The sequence below is a fragment of the Leucoraja erinacea genome, chromosome 9, assembly GCF_028641065.1.
Source record: "Leucoraja erinacea ecotype New England chromosome 9, Leri_hhj_1, whole genome shotgun sequence".
In the NCBI taxonomy this organism is placed as follows: domain Eukaryota; kingdom Metazoa; phylum Chordata; class Chondrichthyes; order Rajiformes; family Rajidae; genus Leucoraja; species Leucoraja erinaceus.
In genome coordinates, this window is record NC_073385.1 from 50,543,361 (window position 1) to 50,569,940 (window position 26,580).

At 40.2% G+C, this 26,580-nt stretch overlaps 1 protein-coding gene across 3 annotated transcripts in view; it reads left to right on the top strand.

Moving 5' to 3' along the window:
- Nucleotides 1–24,790, top strand: part of LOC129700363 (spectrin beta chain, non-erythrocytic 1-like) — a 199,973-nt gene extending 175,183 nt beyond the window's left edge. For all 3 annotated transcript variants that reach the window (XM_055640786.1, XM_055640785.1, XM_055640787.1), the window contains 4 exons: nucleotides 13,090–13,364; nucleotides 16,348–16,521; nucleotides 19,857–19,899; nucleotides 23,382–24,790. In XM_055640786.1, the coding sequence (XP_055496761.1) occupies nucleotides 13,090–13,364; nucleotides 16,348–16,521; nucleotides 19,857–19,899; nucleotides 23,382–23,567 (678 nt within the window). In that variant the 3' untranslated portion in view covers nucleotides 23,568–24,790. The remainder of the gene's footprint in view (nucleotides 1–13,089; nucleotides 13,365–16,347; nucleotides 16,522–19,856; nucleotides 19,900–23,381) is intronic.
- The last annotated feature ends 1,790 nt before the right edge of the window (nucleotides 24,791–26,580 follow it).

The window sequence follows — 26,580 nt, forward strand, 5'->3', positions numbered from 1 at the left end:
TTTGTTTGTTTATTTGGGATGTGAGCCATTTGGCTAAACGTATCCCCTCATTTTTTATGCTTCCTGTTTTCAGCAGATGCTTTCCATTAAAGCCTTGGTCAAGCCTTCTAATGTCCTGCCATTCTCAGACTTTGTTTGTGGAAATTTGTTCTCATAATTGAAAGCTATTTACATTTATGTTCTTCGCAGGATGTAAAGTTTGCGAGATTCCAAGTTCTCATCAAAGTCATAGAAATCCAGTTAGGATATTTGTCATTTAACTCACTTTGCAACAGTGTACTGTGTTTGGCTGTAGATTCTCAGACTGGATATGTACATGGAAAGTAGACAATGGCTTGTTGATTATGACTGCCTTCATTTCTCCATTATAATTTTGTATTGCCTTTAATATAGACTATTGAACAGAAACAGACTTAAAAATAGTAAATCAAATGTGTGAAAAATTAGAAAAACTAGATAAAAGAATCACAGAAAAAAGATAGAACTTAGAACAGTACAGGGCCTGTCCCACTTGGGTGTCATTTACGTGACAGGCTGGTAGTGACTGACAAGCGACAGTCGCACGAAAATCGTCCAGCAGTACGACAGTCGCATGCCAGATGCTCTTGAGGGTCCTGCTTCTTTTGGGAGCCATTTTCGATGTCGTTCATAATTAGTCCGATATCCGTGGCAAGGATTTTCCCAGTGAAAATTTTTTAAAACTACGCGCGCTTTATACCCGTGTGGTCACGTGGTGCGGCGCTCAAATGGCGCACGAACGGCGTACGGGTGGCACATGGTTACAGACGTTGATGCACAGTGACGCATAATAAATTAGCATAGGCAATGCTCGTGCGTCACCACACGCTACACTTACGCCGTCAGCATACGCCATCAGTACGTCGGCGTGCGCAAGGGACACGTCACGCAGGTGGCATGCGAGGATTTTGAACATTCCAAAATCCTGGGGCACCATGCGTTACCACGCGTCACCGCACGTCATTGCATACGCCACAACACCTCACCAGGCGCCATGCCGGCGTCACGAAGCAGCAACCAATTTTTAGGATGTCGCGCAAATGACGCCCAAGTGGGACAGGCTCTTACAGCGCAATAATGGGACCTTTGGCCCACAATATGTCAAACATGATGTCAAGACCATCTCTTATCTACCTGCGCATAATCCATATCCTTCCATTCCTGCATATCCATATGCCTATCCAAAAGCCTTTTAAATAATGTCACTACCACATCTGCTTCATTCACAAATCCTAGCAACGTGTTCCAGGCACTCACTGCCCTCTGTGCAAAAAAGAAATTGCCATGCACATCTCCTTTAAACTTTGCCCTTCTCACCTTAAAGCTATGCCCTCTAGTATTTAATTTTTCCATTCTAGGAAAAGGGCTCTGTGTCTACTTATAATTTTATATACTTCTGTCAAGTTTCCCCACAACCACCAACGTTTCAGAGAAAAGGAGGTGGGGCATGGTAAAAAGGCAGAGATTAAGAAGGAATCTTGAAATTTAGACATTACAGCACAACAATTGTTTTGCTTATATATCTGTGAATCATCAATTTGTATTGATGTTTATTTGACTATGCTTTATTGCTTGTATTAATGATTGGATGTGTGTAATTATTCTTTGACCATTTCTGAGAAAAAATAGGACATTGGAACTGATGTGTGAAATTGAAAAAACCCACTGCAGATATGGTAAATCTGAAATAGACAATAGGTGCAGGAGTAAGCCATTCAGCCCAAGCCAATACTGCCATTCAATGTGACCATGGCTGATCATCCACAATCAGTACCCCGTTCCTGCCTTCTCCCCATATCCCGTGACTCCGCTATCTTTAAGAGCTCTATCTAGCTCAGCGAATGCTGGAAATACTCACCAGCAGCATCACTGGAAGGAGAAGCAGAGCTGCATTTCAGCTAAATAATCTATCATCAGAAATTCTCTGCATCCGTTTTCATAGTTTAGTTTATTGTTATTGTCACGTGTACCGAGGTACAGGGAAAAGCCTTTTTTATTGCATACTATCCTGTCAGGGAAAAGACTATACATAATTACAACCAAGCTGTCCACAGTGTACAGGTAAAGGGAATAACGTATAGTGTGAGATAAAGTCCAGTCGAGTCAGCTGATAGATAGTTCGAAAGTCTCCAATGAAGTAGATCAGGGCTGGTCTCCCGTTGGTGAGAGGACAGTTCAATTGCCTGATAACAACTGGGAAGAAACTGTCCCTGAATCTGGATGTATGTGTTTTCAAACTTATGTACCTCTTGCCTGATGGGAGAGAGGAGAAGAGGGAGTGACCGTGGTGAGACTGGGTCCTTGATTATGCTGGTGACCTTGCCAAGGCAGTGTGGAGTTAATGGAAGGGAGATTGGTTTGCGTGATGGTCTGAGCTTAGTCCACAACTCTCTACAATTGCTTGCAGTCTTGGATGGAGCTGTTCTGAAACCAGGCTGTCATGCATCCTGATAAAATGCTTTCTACAGGACATCTGTAGAAGTTGGTCAGGGTTGTTGGGGACATGCCAAACCTCTAAGCCTTCTCCAAAAGTAGAGGTGTGGGTGTGCTTTCTCTTCCATTGCTTCGATGTAGCATTTTTATAGGAAAACTGAGAATGCTTGTAGGTTAAGAATATTCGGTTTTGTGGAGGATGGTCTTACCTGTTCAATAAAAAGTCCCCCATGATTTATGCTAAATAATGTGCAATATACTCGTGTGAAAATAATGGTCAGGATAATGGCACTCGTTTTCTTGAAAATCAGATTACATTGCATTTTTTTTCTTGTGTTGTACAATCCAAAATCAATGGAATCTGGAGTAAATCCAAGCAGAATAACTTCCAGGTGAAATTGAGATCTGTAATGAACATTCATTGATTTTGCCAGCTTGAGATGATATCTGTTGGAGACACAAGAGACTCCAAATACTGGAATCTGGAGCAGCAGGCAATATACTGGAAGTACTCAACGGGTCAAGTAGTTTGTGTGAGGGGGAAAGGAACTGAGAATGGTTAAGGTCGGGACCCTGCTTCAGAACATCAGTGATGTCTGGTATTATATAGTGCAACAAACATTTGAAGCATCCCTGACGTAAACTGGGCATCCCGGGTCTATAAAACGACTGCCTTTGGCAACACAAAAGACAAGAAGCACATCCTGTTGAGTTTTACATTTGGATGACACTTGGCCTACTCCGCAAGCACATCACAAGGCAGCTTCAGACTTCACTACAGATTGCAACAAGCCATCCAAAGTATTCACTGTTAGTTCCAGCTAGCAAAGTGTTTTAAGAGAACTTAATTACAAGGAATTCATTTAATGAGTGTCCATGAGCATGATGAGGTGCCGCATCTTAGAAAGCAACCCATCCCCACCCAGTAATCTCCTCTTAAAACTGACAGGGTCTGAATCAATGGACAAGAATGTAAAGCTTATTTACTTGATCATTGCTTGGGGGTTTGAGATCAGATATCTATCGCAATGAGGTCGAGATGGAGGCCTTATGAAAGGTACATGCCTCTCTGGCTCTGCATGTAACTGACAGCATTAAATATTTATCACTATTTAATGCATTAAATAACAAGTGCTGCAAAGGTCACCTTGACATATCTAGCGATGTCATGATTTTTCTTGTGGCACCACTTCATCTTTTTCCCTTCTGAAATCTATCATATTCAGTGTCTTTCCCAGAAAACCTTGGTGCTCTCCAGTTTCTCTCTTCTCCCTGTGTGTTGCTGCCGTCTGGCTGTCATGAGGAGTGTCGCTTTAAGAACTGCCATCCTTCTGCCAACTTGGTGACAGGAGATGCAATACATTCAAAGTGTTCCCATTGGGACCTACGCATTTTGTGACAAACTGGCTTTTTGGGTGGACACCATGCTTGTGATGGTGTGCACAAGTTTACGGTTATTTTCATAATCTTTTTCGGGGATCACAAGTTCATATGTTACAGAAGCAGACTTAGGCCATTCTACTCCATCATTCAATCAAGGCTGATCTAACTTACCCTCTCAATCCCATTCTCCTGCCTTCTCCCTATCACACCTGACACCTGGATCAGTTTGGCCAGGATTTGGTGTAATAGAAACATAGAAACATAGAAAATAGGTGCAGGAGTAGGCCATTCGGCCCTTCGAGCCTGCACCGCCATTTAACATGATCATGGCTGATCATCCAACTCAGTATCCTGTACCTGCCTTCTCTCCATAGCCCCCGATCCCTTTAGCCACAAGAGCCACATCCAACTCCCTCTTAAATATAGCCAATGAACTGGCCTCAACTACCTTCTGTGGCAGAGAGTTCCAGAGATTCACCACTCTCTGTAATAAAAAGCAATGATGTCCAATATCTAATAAGTCCTGTTGATATTCCAAATCAGGCAGCAACCTCAGAGTGCAGAAGCATAGGGAATTGAGCTAACATCGACTATGATATCCTCCTGCACTCCATTTGTTGCACAAACATTGCAAACAATTGTGTGGTGTGGTTCTAGATGTACTGGTTGTCGACTAAACTATGATAATAGAGATCCTCTATTTCTTCTTCCAAAGATCAGTTAATAAATGCCAACCAGTCACACTGGGATTGAATTAACTTTCAAAACGAATGAATGTCATTCCTTCAGTTTTTACTTCTTGTGGATTTTGTTTTAAAACGTAAAAAAGTCCTCCTTTCTCCTCCCTCTCAGATTTAAAAAAAATGCCCTTCCTTAGTGTAAAAGCAAAACAGTAGCTGTTGGAAATTTGAAATAAACAGAAAATGCTGGAAATAGTAGATTTGCTGCCTGACATAAATATTTTCCACATTTCCTATATATTTCTGCACTCTCCTAGGATAGCCCCACTGACTTGCCCGAGACCCTCTCATTTCTCCTCCTTGAATAATGAGACATTCTCTCAAACTACTGCCAATGCTGCCCTCCCTCTGTACTGCCCATCTGACTGCAGCATTCTTTCATTACAGGCCCTTTGACATATACAATTCCCTTAATACTATTCTAATATAGGATGATTCTGTCAAAAGCAGCACACACCCTCAGTGTTGCCCCTCCAGCAATGTAGAACTTGCTAACTACAGCACTCAAATAACCACAAAGAGCCTGCAATCAAGTCGCAAACTAGTGGCCTCATGGCAAGTGAGTTACCAACTGAATTAAACTGGAAGTAATAACATATTAGTGAAGACACTGAAGATGCTCGTTTACCAAAAAAAAGCAAAGCGCTGGGGTAGCCCAGCAGGTCAGGCAACATTTCTGGATGACATGTATGGGTGACGTTTCAGGTTGGGACCCTTCTTTGGACTTAGCGTTCTATTTTTATGTTTAACTTGATCTTTTCAATTTCTTGTTTAGCCATTGAGTAACACGTCTCTAGTAAACAAGTCAGTTTTAGACATTCTCTTGATCATTCAATTCTGAAATCACAGATGTCAAAAGCGAATGTCTATGACACCTTAGTGTCATCAATCTAGTCAAAAGTAATCTTCCAATTTCCATCCTTTACACTGTTAAACCTATCTCCAACAATGTACTGAACCTTCTAGATCCTATGCCTGGCAATGAATTTTTTAATTTATTTTTTAAAAAGCCAACTTGTTATTGCCAAAAGATAGAAAATACAGCCAAGTTTCATGAATGAAGCATCCAGGAAAACAGGTTTAATATTCTCGTCTCTCAGACACCAGGCATTCATGACTGATGAAACATTAGTTTATAAGAAGTCCAGATACGACCTTGGTAAGGCCATCAAAAGGGACCTGCTCCAAACTGGAGGATGAGACAGATGTTCGGCAGCTGTGGCAGGGCTTGAATGCAATCACCTCCTACTAGGCGAGATCAGGAGGCAGCTCTAATGTCGGCGAAACATCACTCCCTGATGAGCTCAATGCGTTTTACGCACGCTTTGATAGGGAGAACACTGATGTGCCTTCTCGAGCCCTGATGGTATTTCAGTCACAGTCACAGAGGCCGACGTCAGAAAATCCTTCAGAAGGGTGAACCCTCGAAAAGCGCCTGGACCTGACCGTATACCCGGTCGTGTTCTAAAAACCTGTGCGGACCAACTGGCTGGAGTTTTTACGGACATTTTTAACCTCTCACTTCTGAGGTCTGAGATTCCCACCTGTTTTAAAAGGGCATCAATTATACCAGTGCCCAAGAAGAGCAAGGTGATGTGCCTCAACGACTATCGACCAGCGGCACTAACGTCTGTGGTGATGAAGTGCTTTGAGAGGTTGATCATGGCGCAAATCAACTCCTACCTCGACAAAAACCTGGACCCTCTGCAGTTCGCTTACTGCCAGATCAAAGGTGGATGCGATCTCACTGGCTCTCCACTCCGCTCTGGACCACGGACAACAAAAACTCATATGTCAGGCTGTTATTCATTGATTACAGCTCAGCATTTAATACAATCATCCCCTCCAAGCTGCTAACCAAACTCACATAACTGGGTCTCTGCTCATCCCTCTGCAATTGGATCCTTGACTTCCTCATTCACAAACCAGAGTCAGTCGTATTGGTGGTAATATGTCAGCCTCAATAACAATCAGCACGGGAGTACCTCAAGGCTGTGTGCTTAGCCCCCTGCTGTACTCACTCTATACTCATGACTGCGTAGCCGGTCATAGTGCGAACTCCATCATCAAGTTCGCTGACGATACCACTGTTGTGGAACGTATCACTGATGGGGACGAGTCAGAGTACAGAAGTGAGACCGACTGACCAAATGGTGCCAACACAATAACCTGGCCCTCAACACCAGCAAAACCAAGGAACTGATTGTGGACTTTGGAAGGGAGAGGATGGGGACCCACGGTCCAGTTCATATCAACGGGTCGATGGTTGAAAGGGTCAAGAGCATCAAATTTCTGGGCGTGCATATCTCTGAAAACCTTTCCTGGTCTGAGAACACTGATGCAATCATAAAGAAAGCACATCAGCACCTCTACTTCCTGAGAAGATTACGGAGAGTCGGTATGTCAAGGAGGACTCTCTCTAACTTCTACAGGTGCACAGTGGAGAGTATGCTGACTGTTTGCATCGTGGCTTGGTTCGGAAACTTGAGCACCATGGAGCGGAAAAGACTACAAAAAATGGTAAACACTGCCCAGTCCATCATCGGATCTGATCTCCCGTCCATCGAGGGGATCTGTCCCAAAAAAAGGCTGTCAGCATTTCGTTGGCTCTGTACTGTACACTGACAATGACAATTAAAATTGAATCTGAATCTGAGCATCATCAAGGACCCACACCATCTGGGCCATACACTCATCTCCCTACTACCTCCCTGCAACGACCAGCTTCAGGAACAGCTTCTTCCCCACAGCCATCAGGCTATTAAACTCGGCTCGGCCAAAACTCTGAACATCAATAGACAATAATCTGTTTATTTGCACTATCAGTTTAATTATTCATGTGTGTATATATTTATGCAATGGTATATGGACACACTGATCTGTTCAGTATTCGTGCCTACTATGGTCTGGTGTGCTAAAGCAAAGGAAGAATTTCATTGTCCTATCAGGGACACATGATAATAAAACTCTCTTGATCTTTCTTGTACACAAACATTCTCCTATCTTCTCAAGAGAATTTTCAAAAGAAATGGAAAAGTACTTGCTCAACTCACAGCCCTTGAAACAAAAGTAAAACATGTTAAAAACACTCAGTAGGTCAGGCAGCATCTTTTGAAAGAAACAAAGGTCTTTTGAAATACAGGTCTTTCTCATTCCACATAAGCTGCCTGTCCTGCCGAATATTTGCAGCATTTTCTGTTTTTACTTCAGATTTCATGCTCCTGCTAGCTTTTTTTGATTTGTCTCAGATGTTGGAAGGTTACTGGTTATCTCTCTGATGCAGTAGAGAGCACAGGGATAAATTTTAGGCGATTTTCTTTTTCGACGACTGCCGGCGTCATATCAGGGTTGGCAAAAGATTTTGAACATTTCAAAATCCAGCGGCGACAAAAAAAATGTTGCAACCCTTGAAAAAACAACATGCACCAATACGTCGTCACCGCCGTGTCACGCCGCGAATTTTCCGGTGACCTGATACGTCACTCAATGATGCCGGCAGTCGCCAAAAAAAATCGCCTAGTAGGACAGGCCCTTAAATATTCCAATTGGGGGACCTTATTGAAACTTACCGAATAGTGAAAGGACTGGATTAAGCAGATGTGGAGAGGATGTTTCCACCAGTGGGAGAATCTAGGATCAGAAGCCAGAGCCTCAGAATAAAAGGAGATGAGGAGGAATTTTTTTAGTTAGAGTGTGGTGAATCCATGGAATTCATTGCCACAGTTAGCTGTAGAGGCCATGTCAATGGATATTTTTAAGGCAGAGATTGATAGATTCTTGATTAATAATAGTGTCAGGGAGAAGGCAGGAGAATTGGGTTGAGAGGGAAAGTTAGTACAGCCATGATTGAATGGTGGAGTAGATCTGATGGGCTGAATGGCCTAATTCTGCTCCGATAACTTATGAATTGCCTTTTCTGCTGGTGATTTTGTTATTAAGTACTGAAGCAGTTAAATATTCTGTGAATGAGTAGTCTTCTAAAATCATGAACAACAGCATATGCATTGTGCATGTGCCATCTCTTTGAAAGGTCTTTCCAATATTGTTCTGTGTTCCAGTGCTCCCCCCCCCCCCCCCCCCCTCGAAAACCTATCCAATTGCTTTTAAAATGTCTCCATGGGATAATATTGTAGCATTTGTTTATTCATATGACCTTACCACATACAACAGAAGGCTGAGGAGGCCAAGTCTACGGATATTTTTAAGACAAAGTCGACAGATTCTTGATTAATAAGGGTGTCAGGGGTTATGGGGAGAAGGCAGGAGAATGGGGATGAGAGGGAAAGATAGACCATCTGTGATTGAATGGCAGAATAGACTTGATGGGCTGAATGGCCAAATTCTGCTTCTCTAACGTATGAAAATCCACACTGTCCCTTCTTAATCAATGTTTCTCCCCAGTGATAATTAATTTGGTCCTCAATATGAGTGTCCAGGAGTTTTTCCACCACTGACATTGATTTGATCGGCCTACTGTTGCAGCCCTGTTCTTCTCTGTCAGATTTATGAGGGTTGAAAGGTTTCTGCCACAGGCCTTTGCAGCTCAAGTTGAGCTTTCTTCAGTGGCCTGGATGTATCCCATCTGGTCAGGGTCATGTTAACTTTGAGTGAAACCAACCAATTTACAATGCCTTCCATAATGTTTGGGACAAAGCCCCATCATTAATTTATTTACCTCTGTACTCCACAATTTGAGATTTGAAATAGAAAAAAATCAAATGTGGTTAAACTGCACACTGTCAGATTTTATTAAAAGCACTTTTTATACATTTTGGTTTCACCATGTAGAAATTACAGCTGTGTTTATACATAATCCCCCCATTTCAGGGCACCATAATGTTTGGGACACATGGCTTCACGGGTGATTGTAATGGCTCAGGTGTGTTTAATTGACTCCTTAATGCAGGTATGAGAGGTCTCAGCACCTAGTCTTTCCTCCAGTCTTTCCATCACCTTTGGAAACTTTTATTGCTTTTTATCAACACGAGGACCAAAGTTGTGCCAATGAAAGTCAAAGAAGCCATTATAAGACTGAGAAACAAGAATAAAACTGTTAGGGACATCAGCTAAACCTTAGGCTTACCAAAATCAACTGTTTGGAACATCATTAAGAAGAAAGAGAGCACTGGTGAGCTTACTAATTGCAAAGGACTGACAGGCCAAGGATGACCTCCACAGCTGATGACAAAAGAATCCTTTCTATAATAAAGAAAAATCCCCAAACACCTGGCCGACAGATCAGTAACACGCTTCAGGAGTCAGGTGTGGATCTGTCAATGACCACTGTCTGCAGAAGACTTCATGAACAGAAATACAGAGGCTACACTGCAAGATGCAAACCACTGGTTAGCTGCAAAAATAGGATGGCCAGGTTCCAGTTTGCCAAGAAGTACCTAAAAGAGCAACCACAGTTCTGGAAAAAGGTCTTGTGGACAGATGAGATGAAGATTAACATATTAGAGTGATGGCAAGAGCAAAATATGCAGGAGAAAGGAACTGCTCAAGATCCAAAGCATACCACCTCATCTGTGAAACACAGTGGTGGGGTGTTATGGCCTGGGCATGTGTGGCTGCTGAAGGTACTGGCTCATTTATCGTCATTGATGATACAACTGCTAATGGTACTAGTATAATGAATTCTGAAGGATAGAGGCACATCTCATCTGTTCAAGTTCAAACAAATGCCCCAAAACTCATTGGCCAGCGGTTCATTCTACAGCAAGACAATGATCCCAAACATTCTGCTAAAGCAACAAAGGAGTTTTTCAAAGCTAAAAAATTGTCAATTCTTGAGTGGCCAAGTCAATCACCCGATATGAACCCAATTGAGCATGCCTTTTATATGCTGAAGAGAGAACTGAAGGGGACTAGCCCCCAAAACAAGCATAAGCTAAAGATGGCTGCAATATATGCCTGGCAGAGCATCACCAGAGAAGACACCCAGCAACTGGTGATGCCCATGAATCACAGACTTCAAGCAGTCATTGCATGCAAAGGATATGCAACAAAATACTAAACCTGTCTACTTTAATTTACATGACATTGCTGCGATCCAAACATTATGGTGCCCTGAAATGGGGGGACTATGTATAAACACTGCTGTAATTTCTACATGGCAAAACCAAAATGTATAAAAATGGCCTTTATTAAACTGACAATGTGCACTTTAACCACATGTGATTTTTTGTCTATTACAAATCTCAAATTGTGGAGTACAGAGGGAAATAAATAAATGATGGGTCTTTGTGTCCCAAACATTATGGAGGGCACTGTAAGGCCCCACTTTAATTTATTTTTAGCTTTACTCTTTCCTTCTGATATTGAAGTTATTCTGTTTTGTGAAAATTTAATGCAATACAGTTCAGCTCCATCTACTTTTGAGTTATTATCGGTTTTCCAGTTTCTAACCTGAATTAATTTTATTTGTTAAACTTTTTATTGATGTGATTATTTAAAAAGAGGCTCCACTTTTCTATTAGTAACTGATCTTTCCTCACACTGTGCTTATTAATTTTATATTATTTATTGTTTCCATCTACATCCCCTGTTGGCTCGAGCCAGGTATTGTATCTTAACAGTATACCACCATACATTTACACAAATATCCTTGTGTTCTGCTCTTCCATCAGAATTTGTACCTCTTACTGACCTGTCCTTTTCATGCATCCCTTATGTCCAAAGTGTTGAACCTGCTACTCATTTCAGGGGACATTTTCATCCAAGCCTTTCTTCCAGTAACAGTCATGAAGGAATTTACATCCTCCTTTTACTCCACCATGTAATTTAATCAGGCAGTGAGATGTCTAACTGGAATACTGGGAATGATCAATCAGAACTTGCAATGTGCAATGACAGATTTTAAGTTGTCAACTCTTGCTGCTCAATGATTCCTTGAAGGTTAAAATAGGATTGAAAACATAAAGCAAAACAACTTGACGCAAGAATCTAGTTGCAACAATCATTGCGAATCCCAAACTTGTACAATGCTGCCAAGGACATATTTCGGTGGGGGAAAAGAGGGAAGTTTTTAACCTCTTCTAAACTATCGTAGAAAGCCTTAAATTGATGACATCCTATTGCATTCTGAGTTGCGAGAGCTGCAAGGAAAACATTTTTAAAACCAATGCATTTTAAATAAAGTCTCAGCCCTTAATTAAAGAACACTGAAGAGAGCTTTGTTTTCAGTTTAGTTCAACAGACCTACCAGCATCTGTCAACAGGTACCATACTTTCATATAAGGCATTAAATCAGTGGTGAACTGAACTGAACTACTTGGTGAACCCATTATATATCCCATGAACTAACAGGTTCCTGTGAAATAATGCAGTCTGAAAAATAAATCCAGTAAGCATTTGAGTTAGGAACAGCGAAACCCTGGAAAAAAAGCAAAAATTTGGACCAAGTTTCTTCCAAAATTGGTGATTCAACATAAGAAACAATGAGAAGTATCACTTTTGCATATTTTGTCTACAAAATAATCTGGCTTTGAGATTTTGATAATATTCAGTTTTCCAAACTGGCATTAAAAACTCCCGAACAACTTTCATTTATGATGTGAGAGGTCTGCTACCAAGAACTTTCACTCATCAAAACCTTTAGCAACACTGACAATAATTATTTTTTTATTTTGCATCGTTTGAAAATCTGTCAGCTTTGCAATAAATACTCAAAACTAATAAATAGCTTGGAGATTACTGTAAAATTATATTTACAAATAAACTCCAGTATGTTTGCCTTCTGTGTTATTTTAGCACAAATATAAGCTTGCATACATTTTAAAAGCCCATGCTGATATGAGGCAATTTATTATTCAATGTATTTGCTAATATCGCCAACTGTTATTTCTGCATTGGCTGTTTAAGATTGCAGCGGCATAACTGATTAAAATTAGCAACACTCTGTGTAAATGAACCTCTCCTGCCCTTACTGGAGTCAAGGAAATGAACTTCAGTCCTTTCGGAAGTAGCAAGATTGAGTGGTGTGTCAGCAGGTGTGGGGGCGACAGAGATAAAATTAAAAGTAAGTGTTGTTAAGTGGATGCTCCTTTCTGATAATTTAACCTAATGTGTGTAACACTGGAGCTTGGAGCCATTGAGAAATACATGAGAAGGAAGATCAAAAGGGAAAGAAGTTCATGGTAAATTTTAGAGGGCAACTTACTAAATGGAGTTTTCTTATTCACCACAACCCTCTAAGAGCGCAATATATTCTTCCTTTTAAATAAAAATTCTCACTTCAAACAACCAAACAAAAATATTGTTAAAGTAGTAAACAAACTAATTTTCACTATAACAATCATATCAATAGTCAATGATGTGGGGATTATTTTATATTTTGCTACTTGGCATGCACCTTGGTAAAATTAAAGCTAATAATTCTGGAATATTTGCTTGATGGGATAATTGAGAGCGTGGATGATTGCATTTGATCACTAATCTGTATTGCGTTAATTCAAAAACAATAAAAGACATAATGCTCAATATTTTAGTCACTGTTGTCTGCAACCACCCATAGATAACTACATCGGAAGATCTGTCCACCATGGTAAATGGTACTGACAGCCCAGAAGATAAAGCATTAGAGAGTGAAGAAAAATCATTGTTTGAAGAGAAGCCTAATGAGAGGGTCTCCAAGCTTCCACCTTTGATATTACCAGCAGTGGAAATTGAAAAGCCCAGAACTTCATCTACCCTTCCCAGTTTTACCTCAATGGAAGATATTGTCCAAGTGGGAGGATATCTGGGACGTAAACATGAACTGGAAGGACATAACAAGAAGGCATCAAACAGGTGACTTTTTCAGGCTTTGATCTTTTTTTTCTTTTATGATCAGAGTTGACATACTGTTTAGATCTTTTACTTCTTCCAGTTATAAGTAACTTGTGTGAACTGAATGTGGACAATCTCACATAACCCTAACCTACCAATGTTTTAGCACAAGATTAATTCGGAGAAGCTACAGGGATAGCTAAGTAACACATGTACAGTGCTTTTAGGGATATCCTTCAAAGGATATTCTTTAAAAGCACACAGAAAATATTTATTCTGTGTGATGTCAAAAGTAAATTATTTAAAAACTGGTTGCCTATTTCATCATTTAATATAACATTAAATCTTTCCCCAAAGTATCAAAGAGTGTTTTGCATCTCACCCTGGATAAGGTCAACACTGGAATCTCGAAGTTGAACACTGTTACGTTCTCCAAACAAAGCTCACTTTGATAGAAAATATATTTGATTTAAAATGTCGTAAATGTTCTTACTGAATAATGTCACTGCTGATGATATCCAATTTTACTTTTCTGCCATTTTTCCCGATTGCTTGAAAAACCTTGAAGCTGGTAAACTGCTGAAAACAGGTGATCTTTTTGCTCAACCTTGGAAAGACATAAGCCTCTATTTGCTCCTCACTGATTCCAACCCATTTGATTTTTTTCTTTTCAGGGGAACATCAGATGTCCTTGTTATCTTGAGTGAAACTATAAACCCAACGTTCATTCTGTTTAGTTTATTTCCTCTTTCACTACATCAACTCTGTCAATTCTTCCAATGCTGAAACATTTTGAAAGATCTTTATCGCCTTCCGATTCAATTACTTTCTTCAACTAATTTTTGTCTTTCTGAACTGTCTAAACTCGGAAGATTAAGCGACATGTTGTTTATGCTCCTGATAACAGTCAGGGTGGGAGTTAAAACATTACAAATGGCTCCAGAATTTTGGACCAGAGTTGATACACAGTGATAGAGCAGTTAGCCTGATATCGGTGGTGAGGAAGATGCTGGAGTCAATTATAAAAGATGAAATAGCGGCACATTTGGATAGCAGTAACAGGATCGGTCCGAGTCCGCATTGATTTACGAAGGGAAAATCATGCTTAACTAATCTTCTGGAATTTTTTGAGGATGTAACCAGGAAAATGGACAAGGGACAGCCAGTAGATGTAGTGTACCTTGACTTTCAGAATGCATTTGATAAGGTCCCACATAGGAGATTAGTGGGCAAAATTAGGGCACATAGTATTGGGGGTAGAGTGCTGACATAGATAGAAAATTGGTTGGCAGACAGGAAACAGAGTAGGGATTAACTGGTCCCTTTCAGAATGGCAGGCAGTGACTAGTGGGGTACCGCAAGGCTCGGTGCTGGGACCGCAGCTATTTACAATATACATCAATGATTTAGATGAAGGGATTCAAAGTAACATTAGCAAATTTGCAGATGACACAAAGCTGAGTGGCAGTGTGAACTGTGAGGAGGATGCTATGAGAATGCAGGGTGACTTGGACAGGTTAGGTCCAGATTCAGATTCAATTTTAATTGTCATTGTCAGTGTACAGTACAGAGACAACGAAATGCATTGTGAGTGGTGAGTGGGCAGATGCATGGCAGATGCAGTTCAACGTGGATAAATGTGAGGTTATCCACTTTGGTAGCAAAACCAGGAAGGTTGATTACTTAAATGGTGTCAAGTTGGGAAAAGGGGAAGTACAACGGGATCTGGGGGGATCTTTGTTCATTAGTCAATGAAAGTCAGCATGCAGGTACAGCAGGCAGTGAAGAAAGCGAATGGCATGTTGGTCTTTATAACAAGAGGAGTTGAGTACAAGAGCAAAGTGGTCCTTCTGCAGTTGTATAGGGCCCTAGTGAGACCACACCTGGAGTACTGTGTGCAGTTTTGGTCCCCTAATTTGAGGAAGGACATTCTTACCATTGTGGGAGTGCAGCGTAGGTTTATAAGGTTAATTTCCGGGATGGCGGGACTGTCATATGCTGAGAGAATGGAGCGGCTGGGCTTGTATACTCTGGAGTTTAGAAGGGTGAGAGGGGATCTTATTGAATCATATAAGATTATTAAGGGTTTGGACACGCTCGAGGCAGGAAACATGTTCCCGATGTTGGGAGCGTCCAGAACCAGGGGCCACAGTTTAAGAATAAGGGGTAAGCCATTTGGAACGAAGACAAGGAAACACTTTTTCTCACAGAGACGTGTGTGTGTGTGTGTGTGTGTGTGTCTGTGTCTGTGTCTGTCTGTCTGTCGTGTCCTCTGCCTCAGAGGGCTGTGGAGGCCGGGAGCGGAGTCAGGGGATATGGGGAGAAGGCAGGAACAGGGTACTGATTGGGGATGATCAGCCATGATCACATTGAATGGTGATGCTGGCTTGAAGGGCTGAATGGCCTACGCCTACACCTATTGTCTTTTGTCTATTATACCTAGCATGAATACATAATACAGCCATCAGGCTCTTAAACACTACAACCTCAAATAAGCTCTGAACATCAATTGATTATTATTATTATTATTATTGCACTTGGTTTTTTGAGTTTGTGTGTGTGTGTGTGTGTATATATTATATATATGTATGTTTATATATATATATATATATATATATATATATATGTGTATGTATATATATGTATTTGTATATATATATATATATATATATATATATATATGTATGTGTGTGTGTATATATATATATATATGTATGTTTATATATATATATATATATATATATGTGTGCGTGTGTGTGTGTGTGTGTATATATATATATATATACAAAGACATCTGATTGAAAAGAAGAAAAATCAATTTGGTTGGAATCAGAGAGGAGCAAGTTATGGGTAGACTTTCCAAGGTTGAGCAAAAAGATCACCTTGTATTCAGCAAGTTACCAGTTCGAAGGTTTTCAAGTAATCTAGAAGAATGGTAGAAAAGTAAAATGGGATATCATTAACAGTGAAATTATTAATATATTAATGCATTGTATCCAAACAGGTCATGGATCACCTTATATTGTGCCCTGAAGAATGGTGAATTTTGCTTCTACAAGGATATGAAGAATTGCAGTGCAGGTGTAACATACCATGGAGATGATCCACTGAATCTGAAAAACGCCATTTGTGAAGTGGCTGCTGATTACAAGAAGAAGAAACACGTGTTTAAACTGCGGTGAGTGGTCACTCAGTGAAAGGTTTGCTATTGATCATTTGTTATAGAATGGTAGCTAAAATAATTTTAAATTATTGAAATGGGATTAAGCCACGAAAACCAAATTTCCAAATGTGAATATTCTGCTGCACCTAATAATACAATGTCAGTGTGAGATGATGAAAACAAAAAGTTCCAAACCATAATATTCATATATCCTTACATGCCAGTGAAATATGGATGCAGCCTAAAGGGTATCATCAAAAATAGGAATGTAATTGTAACTGCACATTTTATTTCAAACACCAAATCCAACACTGTGACCTTTAGATTACTAAAAGCAAACTGTAAAAACAAACTTGCCCCAGCACCTCCACCTCTGACTGTTACAAATAATTTTCTCCCATACTCGAAAAAGTGCTGCTGCAATATTTGGCATGGGGCAAACACGTTATTTACTGAACTTTGTCTTTGCAGCTTTCTAATCTGAATTAACAATCGAGGTACATCCTGTTTTCAGCACAAATTATGTTTCTATATAGTATGTATCATCGCTACTTTATCTGTGTCAGACATGGTTTAGTTTTTAATCTTCAAACCTCAAGATTGTGGGTACAAATCCCACAACTGAAATTTAAGCACGTGAAATCTAATGCATTTAAGTTGGAAGAACCATCATTCGTATGATTAATAATGAGAGAACTGTCTAGTGCCCAAAGATGCATGTAAAGGACTTTATATAGCTCATTCAAATACGAGTATTGTCCCTGGTGTTGTGGACAGTATTCATCCCCCAACTATATCATTTCATATATACATTAATGGATTCCTGTGGGTGGAACTTGCTATGTATATATTAGCTACTATATTTTCAACTTCCATTAGTAGCCACACATAAAGTACTTTATTGGTTGTAAGTTACTTTGGAGTATCATGCAGAGGTATCCTGAGGCTGCAAAAGCTATGATATAAATGTGAAACTTTGTAGGTTAAACATGATAATTGCTGTATCGATGATATTTATCCAGAATATATCATTCAAGTAGCAGCTTTAGACTAATAATTTCAAACCTATTTAGTTATCACGGAGTGCTTGATTTTCCAGTTAATTGTTTGAATTTTAATTTCTGTTGAACATGTTTGTGCATGTCCCACATACATTTCAGGAAATAAAAAGCAGGTAACACTTGAAAATGTAATCAGCCAGATATGTTCATTAAAAACAGAAAATGCTGGGAACACTCAGTGGGCCAAGCAGCATCTGTGGGAGGAGAAATCGCGTAAACAGTTTTGGTCAGAAACTCTACGTTAGAGATCAAGATCTTCAAACTGATGCTATCTCAGCTTCTGTATGTTTCCAGAATTTTCTGTTTATTTCAAATTTCCAGCACCCGCAGTGATTTTTTAAGTGTTCATCTACTGGTGATTATTGGTTATATTGAAGCTGAATATTTAGTGCAAAGACTATCCTTGTTCAAAGGGTAAAACATTTTCCAGTTCTGGTCAGGAATTTCAAATCGTCCAAACTGTGACGGAACTATATATTTAGCATTCTCTTGGTCGGGGCTGGAATTGATTTGCCAACTGTTGATAATACAAAGTCTACAAAGCACAGAATGAGCTTGCAAATATTATTAGGATATACAGTATTCAACAAACAGTATGAGAAACAGTCTGGAAGAAGAGCAGCCCGTGTTCTGCTTGGGTAACTTACTACCCAACGGAATGAACAATGAATTCTCCAATTTTAGCAACTAACAATTCCCCCCCCCCCCCCCCCCCCCCCCCCCCTTCCCTTCCCCCTTCCTTTTCTCCCTCACACCTCCCTTTCTCCCTGACCCCACCCCATATTCCCCACCTTATTTCATTTTGTTTTGGGAGATTACTGCATTCCTCTGATTCAATGGATCCATTACCTCATATTTGGAAAACCTTCTGTGTTTTCATCTCTAGCCTTTGTCCAAGCATTTGCCTATCAGAGACCCCACTAGCCTGTATTCACCTATGACCTGCCACGCTTTGTTCTGCCTCTCCTCTCTTCCAGCTTTCTTTTCCCCTCCCCTACAATTAGTCTGAAGAAACGTCCTGATCCGAAAAGTCATCTATCCATTTTCTCCGTGGATGCTGTCTGACCCACTGCATTACTCACGTACTCTGTGTGGTTTTTTTTGAGAAACAACCTAATCAGGAGAAAAGCAGCTAAATAAAATGAGCTGGAAATAAAAAGGAAATATTACGAAATGCTTGTTGATCAATGTCCACTTAGGATCAAAGTGAAATAGTAAAGAGCAAGTCATAGCTGAAACCTGGTCACGGTAATGGGGGATCTTCTTGAGAATGTGGATGAACAAACAAGCTAATCCAACAATCAAATTCAAATTATGTATTCAGCAAGAGGCAGGTATATAAAATTGCTGATATTCATGCCCCACTCAATCCCATTCTCCTGCCTTCTCCCCATAACCTTTAACACCCTTACCAATCAACAATCTGTCAATTTCCGCTTTTAAAATACCCAATGACTTGGCCTCCACAGCCGTCTGTGGCAATGAATTCCACAGATTCACAGCCTTCTGACTAAAGAAATCCCTCCTCGTCTCCTTTCCAAAGGTACATCCTTTAATTCTGAGGCTGTGCCCTCTGGTCCAAGCCTCTCTCACTAGTGGAAACAACCTCTCTACATTCACTCAATTCAGCAAGTTTCAATGAGGTCCCCCCTCGTCCTTCTAAACTCCAGTGAGCCCAGGCCCAGCGCCGTCAAAGGCTCCAAGGCCTCATTGATTGATATATTAGGGGAGTGGTGGAATTAATGTTTTTCTAATGCACGCTGTGAGATTATTCCATTCCTCTGATGCCCACGGGTTCAATGGATCTATTGCCTTGTATTTGTAAATCCAAAAGAACTGGAAATTTATGGTGACCTCCTTAGTGCTGCAGCATTGTCCTTCTGTGCAAAATATTAGTCAGTGATGGTAGGATTAAGTATTTTGCTTATCCTGTGGAGAACCTACATAAAGGTCACCCCTCTTTCTTTTAAATCCACACATTTTATTCGATTTTATTACCAATGGAAAGTAAATGATACCAGTTATACCCAATTCTTTTATAAATAGAGTAAACCCTATGCAAGATGGATTTACAAAGCTTTACAGCAGGTGAGGAAACCGGATGCCAGGATCACAAAGCTTGCAATAGTTGCATACATTATGTAACACCAGTGTATGTTACAGCCTTTATACTCCTTCCAATTATCTATTCTAAATACGGGTCTAAAATTGTTTCTAATGATGTTCCACGAATGTCCTCATATGGACAAGCATCTATTGTAAATTTGTTGTCTTTGTGCTTGCTTTCAGGTTGAACAATGGTAACGAGTACCTGTTCCACTGCAAAGATGAAGTAAGTAATTTGAATGCTCAAGTGTTCAATTCAATAAAAATATGTATTTGGTAATGGTGATATCAAAATAATCCTTCACTAATGATGATCAACAACTGCATGTAATTCAGGTACTGGAACGACTTCATAAGTTTTTTAGAGCTCATTTATTGGACCGTTTTCAACTATTACAATAATGAGCTATCAACGTTGAATCAATGGCTTCCATGAAGGCACCACTATAATAGGAGTGATTGGATAGGAGTGAGTACATCAGCTTTCATCAGTCAGCGTACCGAGTATAGAAGTTGGGATGATATGTTACTGTTGTGCAACACATTGGTGAGGCCACATTTGGTCTATTGAATTCAACTTTGGTCATCCTGCTATAGGAAGGATGTTATTACGCTGGAAAGAGTGCAGAGAAGATTTGCCAGAATGTTGGCCGGGTTAGTAGACACAAAATGCTGGAGTAACTCAGCGGGTGAGGCAGCAACTCTGGAGAGAAGGAATGGACGATGTTTCGGGTCGAGACCCTTCTTCAGGCCTAGACCTAGTCTAGGATGCGATCCTGACTATGGGTGCTGTCTGTACGGAGTTGCACATTCTCCCTGTGACAGTATGGGTTTTCTCCGGGTTCTCCAGTTTCCTCCCACACTCCGAAGATGTAGAGATTTATAGGTTAATTGGCTTCAGTAAAATTGTTAATTGTCCTTAGTGTAAAGGATAGTGTTAGTTTTTCCTTCCGCCCACAATATTTAATATGTAAAAGAATATGTGTGTGTTTATGATTGTGTTTATAGTTTGTCTGGTTGTTTTGTTGTTTGTCTTTTTGCACAAAGTCCGCGAGCATTGCCACTTTTCATTTCACTGCACATCTCGTATGTGTATGTGACGAATAAACTTGACTTGACTTGATTAGTGTACGGGGCGATCACTGGTCGGCATGGACCCGGTGGCCAAAGGGCTTGCTTCCGTGCTGTATCTCCAAAGTCTAAAGTTTCGGTGACCACTTTGCAAAGTACTCCATTCAGTCTACAAGGCCCTGGACTTCCAGTTTCCTGTCACTTTAAATCTCCATCCCATGCATTGGGCATTCAGGAACGACTCAGGCCCAGTTGTATTTTTAGGATGAATCAAAACAAGCCAGGGCTGGTAGTTATTCTTATTCACTCCAGGGGAAAAATGCTTTAATTTGCAATGATGCAGAAAAAAAACAGAGATAAGCAGTTTAATTTCTTGGCATGTTCTACGAGAAATCTAACGCTGGCTTAGTTGTCTTCCTTGCCAGATCTGAACAGCATGATAACTGCCAGTTGTTCTACAAATGGGCACAAGTCAAGCCACCAAAGTTTTATCTGGTGCGTGACTAGTGCACACTTTGAGTCACATCATTGATACAGAAAAGGTTGTGGGTGAATTTAGTGACAATTGTTACAGTTAAAAAAAAACTACGAGAAGCATAGGAAGGGGAGACAGGAAGAAACGATTCCCCACGTTAGAGATTTCTAAGGTTGGAGAGTATAGATTTAAGGAATAAGAGGTTTAGAGGGGACCTAAGGATGAATTTTGAACCCAGACTTTGGTTGAAGTCAGGAACTCTGCCCGAATGTGGTGGAGGCTCTCGCAATGTTTGGGAATCATCTGGACAAGCAGTTGTATCTCCAAGACATAGTAATCTATGGACCAAGTGTGGTTAAATGGGATCAGGATACATGGCTACTTAATGGACAGCATAGACATGGTGGTCTGAAGAGTCTGGTATGTGCCGGAGAGCTCTGTGACACTATGAGATAATGTGGAAAGATCTAACCAAAGTGGAGTTTCTTTAGAGACCATTTGGAATGAGCAATGCACAGGTCAGTGTTCCTGAATTCCAAGCCTGTGGAATTGAAGACCAGGCTGGAGGATGGGTGCACCAGCACTGGACCTTTCATTCTGCCACTGAACCCAGCCCTGCATCCAGGGGCAGAACTCCATTGCGCTGAGCTGTGGGATGGGATATGCTGCATATCTGGGGTCAAATACTGGTGACAGCTGGATCTTCAGTTTTAAATGCGGGCACGTTTTTGTGTTTTATTTTATATAAATTAATTTCAAACATTTTTTGTCAGTTAAATAGTTTTGAAGTAAAATTACTTTTTTAATAAATGTATTTTTCTCTGGTAAACGATAGTCATTGAGTCATACAGTGTGCAAATAGGTCCTTCGGCCAAACTTTCCCACAGCAACCAACACATCCCATCTATATTAGTCCCATCTGCCTGCATTTGGCCCATATCCCTCTAAACCCGTCCTATCCATGTACCTGTCCAAATGTTTCTTAAACGTTGCGATACTACCTGCCTCAACTGCTTCCTCCATCAGCTCTGAAGAAGGGTCTCGACCCAAAACGTCACCCATTCCTCCAACTCAGAGACGTTGCCTGACCCGCTGAGTTACTCCAGCACTTTGTGTCTACCTTCGATTTAAACCAGCATCTGCTGTTCTTTCCTACACATCTCCTCCATCAACTTGTTCCCTACACCCCCACTCTCAGTGTGGAAAAAGTTACTCTTCAGGTTCCTATTATATCTTTCCTCCCTCACCTTAAATGTCCCCTGGTTCTTCATTCCCCCACTCCGGATAATAGACTCAGTGTGTCTACCCAATCTATTCCTTATAAGATCATCCCTCATACTCCTGCGCTCCAATGTATAGTCCTAGCCTGCTCAACCTCTCTCTCTATAGCTTAGCCCTCGAGTCCTGGCAATATTCTTATAAATATTCTCTGCACCCTTTACAGCTTGGGTTCAAGATAAATGGGATCTAGCCACTGGTTCTATTATAGTTCAATTTAGTGAGCAGCATTCAGCAGCATTAGAGAAAACAAATGCAGATTGAGTGGCCACTTTGCAGAAGGATTCCACTCGATCCACAAGGCCCCGACCTTCCAGTTTCCTGTCACTTTAAATCCCCATCTTCAACTTTGTAAACTGTTTTAAAGGGCCCTGATCACCCGATTCATTTAAAAGCCTCTGACAGCAGTGAGCTATCCAAATGTCTGTGGGGACAGGTCCAGTTTCCTCCAGCCTAGTCACTGCTCATTAGGTCACAAGGGAAACATAGCGCCAGAGACCCGGGTTCAATCCTGATAACCGATGCTGTCTGTACAGGGTTTGTACATTCTCCCAGTGACCTACATGGGTTTTCCCTGAGTGCTCCAGTTTCCTCCCACACTCGAAAGACATACAGGTTTATAGGTTAATTGGCTTAAGTTAAATTGCAAATTGTCCCCAGTGTGTGTAAGATAGTGTTAATGCAGGGGGAAATCGCTTGTCAGCGCAGACTCGGTGGGCCGAAGGACCTGTTTCCGCGTTGTATCTCTAAACGAAACTAAACAGGCCAGAACAAACAAAAAATCTGTACCTCTGCCACAGATGAAATTTTGCAACTTGATCATGTACTTTTACAGATGATGAAGTTGTGCGGTGCATTAATGGAAATCTCTTTCACTCTTGCAGGAGGAGCTGCACAACTGGATCCACAATCTCAACATAGCCATCGCAGAGCATGGCAAGCCACAGAATGCAAAACAGGAGGATGCCAGGTCACATACCCTCCCTCTCCCCTCTGTGATTGTCCAAGAAACAAGCCCCGGCAAAAAGGACAAAGAGAAGAGATTCAATATTTTTGCAAAAAAGAAATGATTATTATCAAAACCAAGGAAACAAAATTGTAGTGCCTAATTTACAGAGATGGCAGTGCTTAAACTACATCACTTAGGTGATGCTAGTTTCTGCAAGTGTAAATATATATTTCATCTTTATAAAGTGTCAGCCAAATAACATTTTTATTAATTTACTGAAACCATGTGCATCTTCCAAATGAAAATTATTTTTGGAATGACTTCGAGTTTTGCATACACTTTAGCAGAAACTGCAACACATATTTTCCATACAAAATTCACAAAACCTTGCTAATGGATGAGAAATGCAAATTTAGATTAAATAGAGCTTTAAGATCACTGAGTTACCCAGCCTTGTTAGTAATTGTTCTCCTATTGGCATGGTCGCTCAAACATACTTTGAAACTGTTGCAAGTACACCATATTTAAACTAAATTGCCATAACCAAAGAATATTTTTTTAACAAAACAATATATAATAATTCTATGTAAAAGCCATTTTCTTTCAAATTTAAAATAAATTGCAATATTATTGGACAGGTAACAATGTAAGATTGATAAATATAATAATTTAATCTTGGAAATGGTTAAAAGTGCCAAGTTTGTACTGTAAGATCAAGAGTTGAAGGCATATATGTACATTTTGGCATGTATTTTTATAGTGTTGCCACATAGATTGTTTTAGCAAATCAGGCATTTTGTCAAATCTCTTGTAACATTTTTTTGCCTTCATTGTGTAAAAGTTCTTTGAGCCACCGTTTATTGCGCAAATTTGTTTTTGGATGTTTTATGGCAAAATTAAGCATCTTACAGTAAATCGACACCAACGTGTAAAATGTCAACACACACTGACTGGAGAAATCACTGCCATTATTTTTTTCTCTTTCATAGTCTTTTTACTTGTTACTACCTGTTGCTAGCAAACAAAAGGCTTTCTTTAAAACTGCAATCATACTTCTATTAACTGCATTGAAAGGGTGATCAACCATTAGTTTTCTAAGTATTAAACATTTCCAACCAGGTGCTCTTGGACTGAGCAGTGATAAAGTCCTCTCAGTATGTTAGTTCCGTTAGAAATACCGCAAGCAATTGAAAAAACATATGTACAAAAATAATGTAATCAGTTGTTAGTCTTATTTTATCGTACACTCCTTTCTGTTTGATATTATATTGGTTTGAATTCTTTTTTAAGTCTTTTCCAAAGGCAAATGTGACATGCAAATATTATACTCTTTAGGCTGAAGATTATATTGTTTTTTGTTGTTGTTGATATTGTGTTGGAATATCTATAGTCATATGAAATTAAACTAAATCTATGCATTACCCATATAAAGTTGCAAATCTCAATGGGAATTTGTTCAGGTCATTATAACTTTGATTTCTCAGCAAAATATGGGCCAATACTTTGAGAACTTCAACGACAATTAGTTTGTTGAAGAAGGAGGAATTATTTACTGACAACATAGATGAGTACAGCACAAGAACAGGCAAAAAGGGCCTTCTGCAGTTGTCTAGGGCCCTATGGGACCACAGCTGGTTCTCTGGATACTTTCAAGAGAGAGCTAGATAGGGCTCTTAAAGTTAGCGGAGACTGGGGATATAGGGAGAAAGCTGGAACGGGGTACTGATTGGGGATGATCAGCCATGATAATATTGAATGGCGGTGCTGGCTCGAAGGGCCGAATGGCCTACTCCTGCACCTATTGTTTATTGTCTATTGAACTTATTTTCCGCCTTCCATCACAGTGAGGAATGTGGAGGAGTCACTGTGGTGGATGTTTATGTTAAAATTTATTTTGTGTGTTTTGTTGCTTTTTACTGGTACGACTGTATGGCAAATCAAATTCCTCATATGCTGCAAAACACACTTGGCTAATTAAGTATGATTATTATGATTATTAAGGGTCATGCTATTAATTGTATATTTCCTTTTACATTTGACCTCCCAAAGTCCAACACCTCGCACTTGCACAGGTCACAAACCACCAACCTGAGTTTTGTCTGTCCACTATCTGCCTTCTATCAATAAGACAGTTCTGGGTAACATTATCAAATGCCTCTCTAAAATACATGCAGACAACGTCCACTGCCCTGCACACATTGAACACCTTCATTACCTCCTTAAAATACTGGATCAAGTTAGTAAGACATGACCTGCGTGTTCAAGGCCATGTTGACTGTCCCTAATTAACCCATTCTCCTACTTCACCCACTGTGGGAGTAGATTCACCCATTGAGGGCAAACTGGCCCTCGTGCGCAGGAGGGAACTAGTGCAAGGGTGAGCATTGGTCTGTGCGGACTAGGTGAGCCGAAGGGCCTGTTTCCATGCTGTATCTCTAAAATGAAAACTTTTCCAAGTGGGAGTAAATCCTCTCCAATAGCTTCCCTGCCACTGACATTATTTTGAACATTAAATACAATTTTGGTCCTTCCAAATCAGATATAAATTAATATTAAAGTACAGGTACTGTGAACAATTGCCAAGTGTTCAATTTGGATTCATTGATATTAAGACAACTTAGCACAAAATGAAAGAGAGAGAATTATAAAGTGCCACTGAAACAATGAGGATTCGCCAGATCTATGGCAGAATTACATTGACCTTTAAGGAAGAAACATTTGCAATTTGGTTGCTGTAGTGACTTAACCCGATGTAGCATATGTAAAGTGGAACTTCATGAAGTCGACTTATGCTACTGACTCAACTAAACTATTCAATTTTTAAACAGTAAATGTGTTGTCAGTCTTTGTTGGGAGGTATCTCACAAAGAGCTCTTTGGGCTTCTGCTCAATGTTACCTATTGTAATAATGCAGTACTTAATCTCACAGGAGCTAACATAATTTTACACTAATCACACAGTTCAAGAATGTTAAATGATATGGAGGTTGTAAGATCATTCTTTTCATAAGTAGAATTATTTGTCAGCCAGGGAGTTTAACAAAAGATTGTGATGCAACTTGAATTAAAATGGTCAGACGGGAGTTGTTTTTGGCACTCATTAATGATTGAATAATGCAAAGGATTGCTAACAGC